The sequence below is a fragment of the Salminus brasiliensis genome, chromosome 6, assembly GCF_030463535.1.
Source record: "Salminus brasiliensis chromosome 6, fSalBra1.hap2, whole genome shotgun sequence".
Taxonomy (NCBI): domain Eukaryota; kingdom Metazoa; phylum Chordata; class Actinopteri; order Characiformes; family Bryconidae; genus Salminus; species Salminus brasiliensis.
In genome coordinates, this window is record NC_132883.1 from 7,194,355 (window position 1) to 7,209,473 (window position 15,119).

General features: G+C 41.1%; 1 protein-coding gene across 1 annotated transcript; it reads right to left on the reverse strand.

The window, feature by feature from the left end:
• Positions 1-559: 559 nt before the first annotated feature.
• On the reverse strand, positions 560-13,660 carry LOC140557219 (serine/threonine kinase-like domain-containing protein STKLD1). The gene is made up of 18 exons (XM_072681464.1): positions 13,610-13,660; positions 13,420-13,506; positions 13,273-13,317; positions 13,069-13,143; positions 12,328-12,432; positions 10,558-10,628; positions 9,653-9,768; positions 7,920-8,035; positions 6,392-6,525; positions 5,733-5,863; positions 4,541-4,618; positions 4,290-4,406; positions 3,027-3,155; positions 2,251-2,376; positions 1,801-1,932; positions 1,410-1,550; positions 905-984; positions 560-819 (listed from the first exon to the last, which is right to left on the reverse strand). Exons 1-18 carry the CDS (start codon positions 13,622-13,624, stop codon positions 742-744), a joined length of 1,776 nt encoding a protein of 591 aa, XP_072537565.1. The 5' UTR covers positions 13,625-13,660; the 3' UTR covers positions 560-741.
• Between the last annotated feature and the right edge of the window lie 1,459 nt (positions 13,661-15,119).

The window sequence follows — 15,119 nt, forward strand, 5'->3', positions numbered from 1 at the left end:
TTCATATTTTAAGATGATTTCTCATTCAATATTACTTTCTCATTATTTTGAGATCCTTTCTCATCACCATTTCGTAAGAAAATCTATCATTATTATTTCCTGATTTTCTGAGATACAATATGCTTTAAGTTGGAAAAAAAATATTTGATGTTTTAAGTGGCAGAAATGGGCTTCCATAGATTTCTCTTTTCTGGGCTCATGGTAAGAAGGATGAGCTCTGCTGTCCAGTCTTACGTAATCATTGCATTTGACCACATCACGACTTTAGTTGTGGACAGGCTTTCGCTAGTGGGCTGGGCATTTGTAAAATTGTTATGTAACAATTTTGGGGGTTTGAAATTAGCCTGCTTTCCTGGTCTGTTTTGGTTATGTTGGAGTTTCTTTTGAAAAAGGAGACACAAGGTACGAGGTTCATGGTGTCACTTCAATGTACCAAACTTTCATTATTCAATAACTGGGGTATATACAGTTTTGCATTCTATGGGACCTTTACTTGAAAACTGTTGACTATTGTAGAATAATAAATTGCACAATTTATGTTAAAATGTTATCACTTTATTTCAAAAATGCCAAAAATACATTATGTTTGTGTTTGATTCAGACTCTGTGGCGTGCACAAGGAAAAATATTATGAAGTGCACTGTGTGTATGTATTTATTTATAGTGGATTCTGTGAGGATGTGTGGTACTTTTCACTTTCTTAAAGTCAATTACTGATGGGGTTTAGATGCCCAGATGTGATCATGCAGAACCTGACGGCTCAACTTCGTTAAAGCTCATCACTTTGGACAAGGTCTCCTGTGCCAGTAGAGTAATCTCCTAAAAACAAGAGAAGAGCTTCATGTAGTCAAGTCACACTGTTTAACTGTCAAAGTAATATGAAGGACGGTGCATAAAAACAAACCGTAGTGGACCCAAATTGTTTTGCTATCTGCTCCAATTCCTCTTGGATATTTTCAGCAAGCAATTCTGGAATCACAGCTTCTAAGATGATGACAAAATTAAAAAAGCAACAGATAAAAATATATGAAGAATGATTTGAATGGGGCATTAAGGGTCACATATAAAATATTTTACAATTAAAAACTAAGTGAAGCTTTTTTTTGCATTTTTTTCAACAATTGTGATTACTAATTGTGAATGTAATTACTCCAAAAGTATTTTATTATTTAACCTAATTTCTTATAATGACCATGCATTACCTGTAAACTGCCTAAACAGTTTAATCTACTTACGTTACCCGCAGCTCTACATGTTCACTACCAAAAATAGTTGCTATATCACAGAAATGCCACAGTTTCAGTTCCCTTATTAAACCTCTTATTGGATGATGCCTTTACAGATGCCTGAGTTTTCCTGAGATTTCCTCACCAGGACCAGCTTAATTTAAGGAGTGTTCTTAAACTCACCATGTTGGAGCAGATGATTGAGAAGATGGCAGAAGCTCTCTGCGACCTTCGGGTCATCAGGATGGTGCCCTCGAGCTGCCATGATGAAAGAAACACCACTCCTCCCATTTGAAGCGAGGAGAAGTCTGAGAGCAGGCATCTCTAATGTGCACAGATGGGGACAGAGCCTTGAGGATGCAGTAGTCTGTCCCATGTGCATTTAGAGGCCATGCTCTCACACATACTGTATCTGTATTAGACAGATCTGCAGACATATGTGCACACGTCTGCCTTTTTATATGTCTCTCTTTTCATAGTTTCAAGGGTGGCTAATTTAGGGCTGGAAATGGATAAGACAATGTTTTAAGTGTAGCAAGCAAATTTTCCCACAGATTTACATTCTCTCTCTCACCTGAGCTCTGGACCAGGTTGGTCATGGCAGCAAACACGTGATTCACTATACCAGGATGGTCTGGCTGGACTTGCTGGAGCGTATTCATCAAGAAAAGAGTGGCCTTCTCAATATCCATGTCCTCATATAGACCTACAACATGGAAGTAGAATAAATAGAAAACAAATAAATTATGTTTCAAGCACAGCGTTTTACAGTTTGTCTTACAGTTTGATTGCTCACATACATCCACCAGTGTCAAGCATTAAATCATTAAATCAACCTAAAAATAAAATAGTCACAACAAATTTCCACCCACTGCTACCATATCATTTTTTTACAGCAAAGCAGGTGTTTTATATGGCAAGGAGGAATTTAGATAGCCAATTAAGTATTAGACATAGCAGTGAGTAGCAGAAAAGGAAAGGCTGTGTATCCTGGGTTGTTACTGGTAAAACTGCAGTATCTTACCTTGCATGGTCAGGGACTGTAGTGCAGCACACACACACTCTGTCACAAGGGCATCCTGCAGGTGCATTTCTCCCACACTACACACTGTCTCTAGCGCACCAGCAGCTGATTCTGGAGCACAGGAACCTGGAAAGAACACGTTAAATCATGCAGTGCCCTAATAACAAAATGTCTAAATCCTCTTAACCTTGTCTGGTCAATTCTACAGGAGTAAATCAACTCACGAAGAAAATGATTCTAATATAATCACAATATAATCATAATTTTAATTTGTGACAAAAAACATTTTGGTATTTTGGGATTTATGTATAAAAACTCATTTATGCAGTTTTCTAATTATCCAATCATGTGGCAGCACTGCCATGCTTCAGGTTATGTTCACATCAACCATTAGAATGTCAACGATCAGTCTCTAGAGTTTACTCAGAGCACACAACATCTGATCTTGAGGTGAATGAACTACAACAGCAGAAGACCACATCAGGTTCCACTTCCTTCAGCCAAGAACAGAAGCTGAGGCTGAGGTGGGCATCAACTTACCAACCGAACAGCAGAATACTGGCCTGGTCTGATAAATCGCCATTTCTACTGAGGCACACAGATGGTAGGGTCAGAATTTGGTGCCAACAGCATGAGTTCATGGGCCCAATCTGTCTTGTGTCAACAGTCCAGGCTGGTGGAGGTGAGTAAAGGGCAAGAGGATCCAAGAGCAAATGGAGGTCTTACACCTCCACATTAGCATAGTGTTCCTAATAAAGTGATTGTGAGTGTATTACCTTTTGCCAGTGTAGCCCATAGAAATTTGCAGGACGGGATGACAATATCTTTCTTTTGTGGGAAGGCCCTCAATGTGTTCAGTGCTTCTTGTACAGTGCCTGACTGCACAACTAATGCAGAGGCCTTCTCTAAAAATCAGACAGCACAATTGCAACATGCTTTTAGAAAACCCAGAGCACTAAGAATCACACCAAGTACGCAGTAAAACACCACACTGCAGTAAATACACATTATAATTGCAGCTAAAGGATCAGCTGTTGACAAGCTGAAAGATATAAAACTGGCTTCTGAAGTGAAAGAAGCATGTGGACTGAGGTGGTGGAGTAATATTACAGTGTTGGCAGCTCCACCTAAGTTACACAGCGTTGTATCCGGCTTGCCAAGCCCGGAGTTTCAATGACAGAGATGCTGTTCTCCCTTCTACAGTAGTGGAGCATCAACATGATTGAAGCAGGTAGTGTAAAGCCCTGGACTACTCATTTTCAGGAGTCTCTTCAAACTATTCTTTATACATAGTTTTCCTCTATTGGATGTAGGTTGGGTGGGACTAATTTTGGCCTATCTGACGTCAGACTGACCAAAGAACCAGAGGTAGCTTTCTGTGCATTAAGCCTCATTGTGGCTGAGCAACTGTGATAAAAATTAACTAGCTACCATTTTAAACCACCAGCACCGCTATTGGTGGGCTGGGGGTGGTTCTTTACATTGCCATGCCACTGCCAATTGTTCCGTGATCTGACACGCCCTTGCAGTTGCAATTAACTACAATTAATTAAGTGTAAAATATGTAAAAGTGTAAAAAAAATAAATAAATAAAAAATCTCTTTAGTATTAAAATGAAAATATTAATACAGTAGATGGGCTTTAAGTAAAACTGCTGCATAATGTTGCTTTAACACTGCTGCTTAAAATCTAGATCTTACTGAATAAAAAAAAATAAATTACCCAAATCTTAAGATAATGTACTTAAATGAGAAAACAGTTAAAAAGTTAACAGATAACAAATTATGGAAATGCACAATAAGAGCTCAGATACACACCGTTCTTTGAAACGAGGAAGAGCACCTGAAATGCATTAGCCAGAAGATCTGCATGCTGGGGATGGTTCTGCACAGCTTTCAGGGTGTTTTCTCCACACAAGCAGAAGTTCTCCTGCCCAATATGTCGTCCTAAAATAACAAACAATTTTGGGCATCCACACGATCAAACAAAACTCTTTATGCATAGTATCCATTGTATCTCATATTTGTGTAATGACCAACCTGCAGTCAGAAGTTGCTGAAGGACCTGACAAGATTTCAGCTGAACACAAGCTGACCCAGTGTGGCTCATCATGGCAGACGTCACAGCTTCCACCACATCACTCACCCTTTCTAAAACTATCATAAACACACATACAATTTTATTATGAATTTAAAGAGGTTTCTAATAGTCTGACAATTTATAAGGTTTCATAGCATAAGCCAGTCATGATCAATCCATACATAACATGTAAAAAAAGAGCAGGAGATACCATTTTTCTCCTCCTTCAATAGGTATGACAGAACAGAGAGCTGAGCATCCTCTATATCTGTATAGGTCATCATGAACTCTAGACAACACAACAATGAGGACAAAATGAACCACAGAACTGAGTGTAAAGGAAATACACTATATGTCCAAATATTTGTGGACACCCATTCTAATGAATGCATTCAGCTACTTTAGGTTGCACCCAAAATGTCTAGTCCATGTAAAGAGGTACTGTCAATAGAATAGGACTCTCTGGAGCAGATAAACATGAACCTATTGGCACCATGTCTAATGCCAGTGTGGGCAAGAGGGGTATAAAGCCCCTCCAGCCTTGAGCTGTGGAGCGGTGGAACTACTGTGTTCTCTGGAATGACAGATGGTGCTCCAGTCAATATTTTTGGGATTATTTGGGGAGTTGATGATGAGGTGGGGTGGTGATCATCTAACATCCTGACCTTACTATTGCTTTTGTCACTAAATGCAACCAAATCCTCACAGTAATGCTCCAAAATCTATTACAAAGTCTTCCCTAGACAGTAGAGACAGTTACTCCGACAAAAGCAGGATACATTTTTTTTAATACCTGTACATTTTGGAGGACGCAATGAATGAGCAGGTGTCCCAATACGAAACAGTATGAATAACAGTTAAATAATTGTAACCCTTTTACATAAATGCAGTCAATCAGCCAAGACATGTTTAGTGTCTTAAGTTTCTTCAGTTTTAGAGTGGAGCTACAAGGCTAATGCAGCTAGCTAACACATAACATATTATCCACCAGTTTAGCATTGAGTAAACTGCCTAAATCATAGCACACTACTCTCAAACAGTGTTTGAAGTGTTTAGTAATGTCTTGCTAAAATGGTTCCCATTTTTCCAAATAGCTCAGGATAGCTACTACTTCTGTTATAAGCTAAGCAATATGCACATTTGCCCATATGTATGGATAACAGTGACTCACACAGTGTCAGAAACCACATAAGCAAGTCAATGTGCCACTACCTAACAACTCAACACTGAGGAAAGCTAAAACACTAAACCAGTGGCTATAAGTTACTACTAAGTGTTAGCTACCTCAGCATTGTGTCTAGACTGATCTACTACACCTAGAGAAAGAGGAAAGCTGTGTCAATTAGATGTTGGTTTTGAACCATCACCTTATTATTTGTGTATCATATGCATGGACCATGTACCTAGGACACTGTCGAACCCTTCGTGGAATGGTGGTCCAGTAACCCCTTGAGGAAGAGTCCTCTTCATCGTCTGCACTGAAGAGCCACAGAGAGTCAGACTCTGTTTCACAAAGGCCTGATTCACCAGCATCCTGGTAAGAATGGGGTACATTTGATTATTTTAACATTCATTGCCAACTTTTCTGTCTATATACTGATTTTATAAGACCAATAAAAGCTTCTGAAAGTTATAATAAGAGTAGATTATTAAGATAACATGGGAATAGAATTATGAACAAATAAGAAATATAAAGTAAACTCCAGCAGTAACAGGAACAGTCTGATCCACAGCTCCACACCATGTCAGTGTCACTGCTGCAGTGCTTAGAATGACCCACCCCCCAAATACTACCTGCTCTGTGGTGGTCAGTCCTGTGGGGTCCTGAGCATTGAAGAACAGGGTGAAAGGAGGCTAACAAACAAAGTACGCAGAGAAACAGTACAGAACTACAGAGTGCTCCTATGTGGTTAGTGGAGCTGATCTGATGGACAATCAGTGTAAAAACTGGTGTGTAAAGAGGTGGTGGATGAATAAAAAACTGATCAGGGCTGATGAACAATAGGGCTGGGAACTCTTAGACACTGAGTGAAAATGTGAATATGTCATCTGCAACACTGACCAGACACTGGCTCTTTTTTTGGGACTGTGGCTGAGCATCATGGTGAGGAGCTTGTGAAGGTCATTAGACATGATACGTTCCAATGGACTGAGATCTTTCCTGATTTGAAACAGCTGGTTCAAAGAGGCGTCCTCCTGAGAACACAGAATTGACTGTTATGTAAGATCTAATGGGTAAAGCAGTTGCTGTGAGAAGAGGTTTGCAGGGTTTTCACTTCAGGACCTTTCCAGGATATTTTCCGCTGCATACATATTATGAGAAAATCCCTCTGAAAAACAAAATGGGAGCAAATGACATGCAGCTATACCTAATTTAGCTGACTGATACTAGATAGAAAGAAAATGTTTGTGGAAGAAGTTGCAAACACACTTAAACAACCGACGATTAACAAAGAAAGTGTGCAAATATGAGTGAGGCGAATGTGTAATAAGCAGTGTCCTCCTCAGAATGGCAAATATTTGTATAATGAGTAGTGAATTATGAACCACTTAGACATGGTTAGACATGGTAAGACGTGATGATGATGTTGGTGTATGTACCTGTCCACGTGACAGTGCAATATTACAAACTTCAATACATGTTCAATATTCACACATCACTCCCATTTTTAAGGAGCTGCACTTGTCACCAGTAACATCCAGTAACATTAAGTCTAAGGGTGAAGGTCCGAACCAAGGTTCTTTTTTCCTTCATTGTAAACATTTGATCCAGTTAGTTTTGGTGCCACAGTGCATTTTTGCCAGCGCACTAAAGAACTTTGCATAATATGCCTACGATCCAGACCGAGACAACCTCTTTTAGTTGGACCAAATTTTGATACTTTGGCTTGGACTGTGGTTTTGGCACCAGTCACCCCCTCAGATGAATGATGATAGGTGTGAATGCACCCTTAGGTGCCAGGGTCAAACACTGGCTTAGTAAATTTTTCCAGATTTTCCAGAAACACTGGCTTAGGGTTTTCTTTCTGCAACTCACATGTATGTACACTATATGGACAAAAGTATTGGGACATGTTGCTTTTTGCTGAAATCAATGGTGTTAAAAAAAGAGTTTATCCTGCTTTTGTTGGAGTAACTGTCTCTACTGCCCAGAGAAGGATTTCTACTAGATTTTGGAGCATTGCTGTAAGAATTTGATTAAAAGTACTGGATGACGCACCATTATTCCAGAGAGCACCGTTCCACTGTTGCACAGCTCAATACTGGGGGTCTTTATGCCCCTCTGGCCCACGTCTGGCATTAGACATAATGCCAATAGTTCAGGTTTATCTGCTTCAGAGAGTTTTATTCTATTGGCAATATGTCTCTCGCTCTCTATGTCTCTGTGTGTGTGCATTTGCACATCTGTTTCAGCAATGGGTGCAACTTAAAGTGGCTGAATGCATTCATTAGAAGGGATGTCCACAAACTCTGATTCTCAGAGAAATTCTGATTCTATTTTTGAAAACAGCAGCAGAATTTGATGAGAGAGAGAGAAAGAGAGCGAGAGAGAGAGAGAGAGAGAGAGAGAGAGAGAGAGAGAGATGCACCTCGAGCATGTAACACATCAGCATATCTAGGAGGATACAGCCAAGGGACCAAACATCAGACTTGTTACTCCACTGCAGCAGCTTCACACTCTCAGGAGCCATCCAACACTTTGCGTCTGGAAGCAGATTGGACGATAATTAGAATAGCATTCATTTATTTAGTTTCAGTGACATAGTCTTAGACTGAGAGCAGCTGAGGGTTAAAGCAGGCTAGCAGGAGCTTTTGTCCAGTAGATGGCGTTGTAGCTCTAAGCCAGTGAGTTGTGAGCCTGTTGAAGGTGCGTCACAATGATGTTTTCCAAAGAATATTGTGGAATGTTCAGAAGACACATATTATATATAATATATATGTACGTCTTGTGTATAAGAATATACAGGCTCACCTTATTTCTAAAAATATATACAGATTATCAGAATATTATGAGCACCTCTGGTTTGGAGTGAACTTGGCCCATTTTATCAGCTCCACTTATCACGTAGGAGCATGTTGTAGTTCCGTAGTTACAGGCTGTAGTTGAAAGCCATGTTCTTCAATGGCCAGGACCCCACAGGACTGAGCACCACAGAGCAGGTATTATGTAGGTGTTGGTTCATTCTCGGCACCAAAATAATATATGCTACAGTCTGTAATTATAGAACTACAAAGTGCTCATATATGGGAAGTGGAGCTAATATAATGGGCCAAGTTCATTTCAAACCAGAGGTGATCATATTCTGATAAGAATGTGTATAAATGATGAGGCATAGACCAAAGTACACAGTGATTTTCATAAAACTTTCAGAAATCCCTTCAGGCAGTTTAATCTCATCTGAAGGACAAAAATCTTTCATTGCCTTGCCCTAGGGCGCAGCAGTGGTAGCGGGAGCAGAGTAATACTATATTGCCAAAAGCATCCTGCCTGCCTTCGCACGCATATGAACTTGAGTGATATCCCATTCTTAATCCATAGGGTTTAATATGATGTCGGCCCACCCTTTGCAGCTACAACAGCTTCAGCTCTTCTGGGAAGGCTTTCCACAAGGTTTAGGAGTGTGTTTATGGGATTTCTTGACAATTCTTCCAGTAGCACATTTGTGAGATCAGACACTGATGTTGGACGAGAAGGCCTGGCTCACAGGCTCTGTTCTAATTCATCCCAAACGTGTTCTGTCAGGTTGAGGTCAGGACTCTGTGCAGGCCAGTCAAGTTCTTTTACTTTATGAACCTTGCTTTGTGCAGGAAGGGGCCATCCCAAACTGTTTCCGCAAAGTTAAGAGCATGAAATTGACCAAAATTTCTTTGTATGCTGAAGCATTAAGAGTTCCTTTCACTGGAACCCCTGGAACCCTGGAACCCTCCACCAAACTTTACACTTGGCACAATGCAATCAGACAAGTACCGTTCTCCTGGCAACCGCCAAACCCAGACTTGTCCATGGGAACGGAGAAGCGTGATTTGTCACTCCCTGGCTCTAGAGTCCAGTGGCGGCGTGCTTTACACCACTGCATCCGAAGGTTTGCATTGCACTTGGTGATGTAAGTTTTGGATGCAGCTGGTCAGCCATGGAATCCCATTCCATGAAGCTCTCTACGCTCTGTTCTTGAGCTAATCTGAAGGCCACATTAAGTTTGGAGGTCTCAATATGGTGTAAGTTAATTCTGTATTAAAGTACGAACATTTTTAAGTCCCAGAGCAAAACAGTGCATATTGTAAGTAGCATATAGTACCACTAAGGAAAACAGGTTGAACATACCCTCTTTGACTCTGGCATGGAGCCTTGCTCGATCTCCTGTAATTGTTGGTGTGCCAAAATCACACATCCGAAAGACTGACGGCCTGCTCATCAGAATATTGGATGGCTTTAGATTCCTAGAGATGACACACAAGGTGGATCTTTCTTACTAAAATATTTACCAGAAAAGACATAAGACGTCTTCCATTGCCTTATCAGGGGCCAGTTTCTGATCACAGAGCAGCTCTTGGCTGGATATTTTTGGGTGGTAGACCCATCACACTCAATAAAGGCACTGATGATGTCAGGTGTGTCAAATTCCAGCAACATAACTGGGCCTGACCCATCCAACATGCTCATGTGGGTGCTCAAATGGGTGGAATGTGGGCTAGGTGGGTTCCAGGTGGACATGGGCTCTGAGTAGGTTTGTACATGTGGTGTTCTTGGACCTAGCTGGGCTTTCCATATGGGTCCCATAGTTACAGCCCACCATAATCATAAATCTAGGCCCCATGTGCACTGTACAACCCAGACGTGGCCCATGTTTAACCCTTCCTGGTCCCATCACTGACCCTAGTGGGATCTTGGTGGGCACCCATATGTGGGGCCAACATGGAAACCATGGACACACCTTGCTACTTCCCAGCTAGGAATGTTACCTAGGGATATGCCAATGCTGTGCTAGGAATGGTGCACCGCCCAAATCACATCTGGTCAACCGCAGTCCTGTGGTCAGAAACTGATCAATGATTATTGAATTAAAGGGTGGCTGGCACATTGTGCATGATAACTATGATGGGCTGCAGTTTGTAAATACACACAGTGGACCTCATAAAGTGGAAAGTAAGTGAATGTTCAAGGTAGTTGTTTCTAATACAGTGGTCGGAAGCAGGTATCACAAGGTTATTAAAAAAAAATACACAAACCTGTGCACAATGTTTCTGTTGTGGAGGTAGGCCAGTGCATCCACCATTTGTCCCAAGAACATCTGTATGACCTGTATGAGCAAGCATGAGTCTCTATAAGCGTCCACACAGTAAGCAGAGTAGAAAGGGCAGACGACAAATAAAGAACAACAGAAGATCTACCAGCTATAATCCCACACTCATTTTATCATTCTATTCATGGTAGTTCTGAGGTTAACACTCATGTGCTGTGGCCAAGTCGTTAGAAACCATTTTGGTCTTTTTCAAGCAGGTAAATGAATTACACTCGCAGCTTACACTCCGGATGAAGGGGGAGGAAATGAATATATGTGTATGCTTCGAGACACCCTTGACCCTCTCCACCGAAAAGAGGAAGTTCCCATCACCATGGCTACAGATGTCTTTACCACTCTGTGGTGGTTATTCAAACTCACACATCTTATAATGAGAAATGCACACACACACACACACACACACACAGCTTGTCTAGTCCCTGTAGAGCTACCAATAGAATAGCATTCTCTCTGGAGAAGATAGACATGAACCTAGCACCATGCTGTCCAATGCCAAGTTTGATCTAGAGGGGTATAAAGCCCCCCAGCATTGAGTTGTGGAGCAGTAGAACTGTGTTCTCTATAATGATGGTTAGTGCTTCATCCAATACTTTTGGGTTAAGTGGGAGAGTTGGAGATGAGGTGGGGTGGTGATCATCCAACATCCTGTCCTCACTAACACTCATGTTGTTGAATGCAGTCAAATCCTCACAGCAATGCTCCTCTAAAATCTAGTAGAAAGCCTTTTCCCTGGACAGTAGAGACAGTTACTCCAACAAAAGCGGGATAAACCCCTTTTAACATCTTTGATCTCAGAAGAAACAATGAATGAGCAGCTGTCCCAATACTTTTGTCCATTTAGTGTAGCTGAACAAGATTAAAAGTGTAGATTGTTCTTAGTCTTGAAAATAGTGGCTTTCCTGTTGGCCATTTCCTTCACCGTCATGTCTAACTCTTGTTTACTGAAATTTCAGTTTTTCTCCCAGTTTGCACAGATTTCGCTGAATAATTTATCATAAGCTGTAAAATGCATCATTAACAACTACATTACAAATGGCTCCATATGAAAACAGAGGAGCCTCCTAAGAAAATATTAATAAAAATAATATTTTTTTCTTGACTTTCTTGAAAGAATATTAGAGAACTTCTTAAGTTGCACTTAGAAACACTGGGCCTTATTCACCATCCGCTGATTAGAAGAAATTTCTTTTTAAAACCCACTAATGCAGTTTTCATGAAGATTCTTACATTCACCAATTTTACCTTATTTGGGGATTTGCTCAATTTACGAGGACAATGGGATCGACAATAGCCATGAAAAAATCTGTGGTTTAAAAACGTAATGAATCTGACATCGAATTTTTTTTAGGCTTTTTCTCATCAATACATTAAAGAAAATGTAGCTACTAATGTGACACTATTCTCCCTATTACAGTCAGTGGAGCATCAACATGATTTTGAAGCTGTTATTTAAGGTAAACATGCTACATAGTGTTGCGTTAAGATCTGAGGTAGGCCGGGTCCTCGGTAGGACTGCCCTGTGAGAACTCCTTCTTAGTAGCCTACTGACGTCACTGGAAAGATCCCGCCTCTTGCAATAGTTGCTTGCCTCACCTGCAGCCCAGTGTTTGGTCAGCTACTGTGTTATGTGAGGAGGTTAGTTGTGTGTTTTTCTATGGAGTAGTACAGTGCTTACATATACATATATAAACCACACCTCGTCCGTGAACTTCTGCTTTTGCTCCCTGTGAGAAGCGATCACCGTTTTGAGGCTTGTCATGCAGGGTGAGTCCATCACCATAGAAAGCATGACTGATGATATCTGTGATGAGACAGGTTTCGATCAAATGAATAACATTTATTATTTTTCAATGATAATGGTAAAATACTATGTGCAGTCATGTGAAAAAAACAAGACATGGAAACCCATGGAAACCTTTGTCTTTTTAAAAATGACATATTACAAAAACATTTGGACATATGGGGCCGTCAACCACGCACGAGCCGCCAACCACACACCGTCCAGCTTGATTTAGGGCGTGTGAGTGTGTCTTTGCAATCGTAGCGATATCGCAAACACACAAAAAGCATGTACTAATTCTCTTAATTAATCATGGGTGTGTTTTGGGCGTAACGTTCAATAAACCAATCAGCGTGTCACTCACTATTCCCTTTTTAACCCATCTGTGGTAGTGAACACACACACACACACACTAGTAAACTAGGGACAGTGAGTACACACACCCAGAGCAGTGGGCAGCCAACTCCTGGGGAGCAGAGAGGGTAAAGGGCCTTGCTCAAGGGCCCAACAGTAGCTTGCCAAGCCCAGGATTCGAACCCACAACCCTGTTATCAATAACCTGGCGCACTGCCCCTGGCCCATGATCTTCATTTTTTCACATGACTATATGTAACTAAATATGTCAAAGATGACAAAGATAAAAAACAACCTTCTTACATTGTTGTCCCATGATATGAACAGCTCTCTGTATCTGACAATGTTGGGGTGAGTCACATTTAGTAGACACAAAGCCTTGGGGAAAAGGACATGCAAATCAGGGCAACAAATACTACAGAGTCTGATAACAGCCCTTATCGACATCATCTGAAAGTTGAAAGGGGACACTGGTTGGGTATGTAATTACATTAGATAGGCCACTACCTCCTGTAGGGCTTGGTTGGCACTGCTTTTATCCAAACACTCCACCTAAAAAGAGCAAGACAGGCAGAAATGACACAAATGACACTTGTTATGCCATGAAAACTAGCTAGCTAATGTATTTAATGTGCTCCTCAGTAGCTATCCTACCTTCTTCAGTGTAAGCTCCAAGCCAGAATCCCTGTCTTTGACAAAGAAGGTCACACCAAAGCATCCAGGGCACAAAGTGTCAATGACCTGAAAACAGAAGGACAATGGACATCCCAATTAGCACCTGGGGGGCTTTATTTATTTCACTGACTTAGCTAACAACAACTAAACTAAACTAACTTAACTGTACCATAAACTTTTCCATAGCGTGGGATTTCTAGGCCCTCACGGTCTCTCTCTGGACGTTGTGTTTTGAAAGTGCTTGGAAACGTCAAACAGTCCAGCTGCAGCTATTTGCTTTCCCACCCGTATTAAGGACAAGTCCCGCCTCCCGCAAGCGGATTGGTTAAAACCGCCGCGGTTCTTACAATGGGATTGGCCAGACGTTCGAAGGCACAAGCAGTCTGACAGTGAAGGATGAGCGACCGGCCAATCACCGAGTAGGTGGCTGGAGTTCTGGCTGAGAACGGGTGGGAAAAGCCCAACGCATTCAACACATAACTGAAAGATAGAGCATATTTATATGGGTTTGGATAAATATGAGTTTTATAATTAGTGCAAATCCAGCAGCTGATGATGTATCTAAGTAATTAGCTTACTATTTATGTCGATGTTACGTTTTAAGAAAGTGTAGCTAGGCTAGCTTAAATGCTCCCCTCCTTTTCCTCCTCCTCTTCTTTAGCTAAATTAAGGATGTGCAGACTGAGACTGCTCTAAAACTCCAATAAATCAGTTTATTACAGTTTATTATTACTGTAATAAACCACTGAAGTCGTGCATCATCCTGTAGTCAGACTTATGCTTTATTTTCAACAGCAAAAATTAATGGGGTTGTCCAAAAAAAAATAGCCACAATCATACTCTAAATCATATAAGCACTGTCCATTATACATTTTCTCCTGTACATCACTGGATCCTCTGAATTAAGAAATTGTTAAAGAGTGAAAATAGGAAGCTAATGCTACTGCGCACTGAACTGGCATCATTAGACTGGAGTTTGTACACGGTAGTCCAGTGATATTAGCCAGGTCAGTCTGAGAAGCAGTTGTTTACCATGCTAGTCCATCAATACAACCAGCTTAACCAAGCCTTGGTTTGGTTTTAAGACCTGCTAAATTCTTTAAAACTCTAAATCATATTAGACAAGACTCGGACAGAATTCAGCCTCTGCCTTTTACCCACACACTAGTAATCAAACACACACAGTGAACAGCCAGAGCAGCCAGAGCAGCCATCACCTTGCTCAAGGGTGCCCAATAGTGGCAGCTTTCCAATCTCAGTTATCGAACCCACAACCCTGTCATCAATAGCCCAGCGCACTATCCCCTGAGCCACCACTGCACCACTGGCAGCTTCTGTGCTGGTCAAGAGCTTAGCTGCCTCACCAGCTTGCTTACCAGCATTGGTATGTTTTTTCCTGGGTGACCAGCTTTTTAACCACCTTGACCAGCTCAAGGACCAGCTTAGATCATCTAGATCACCAGTAACCAGCAAAAGCTGGTAATGCACTTCAGTGTTCTTCATCTAATACTCACAGAGGTTTCCATTCTTAGCTTGTTTTAACAAGGCCTTTCACATGACCTAATTGGAAGAGGTTGATTTCACCTCTTTTAATACTTTTGTGGTATGGACCACAAGTTGTTATAGGCCTATGGTGTCTAGATGTGCAGTAGCAGAGGATTCAGTGAAGTACAGGAGAA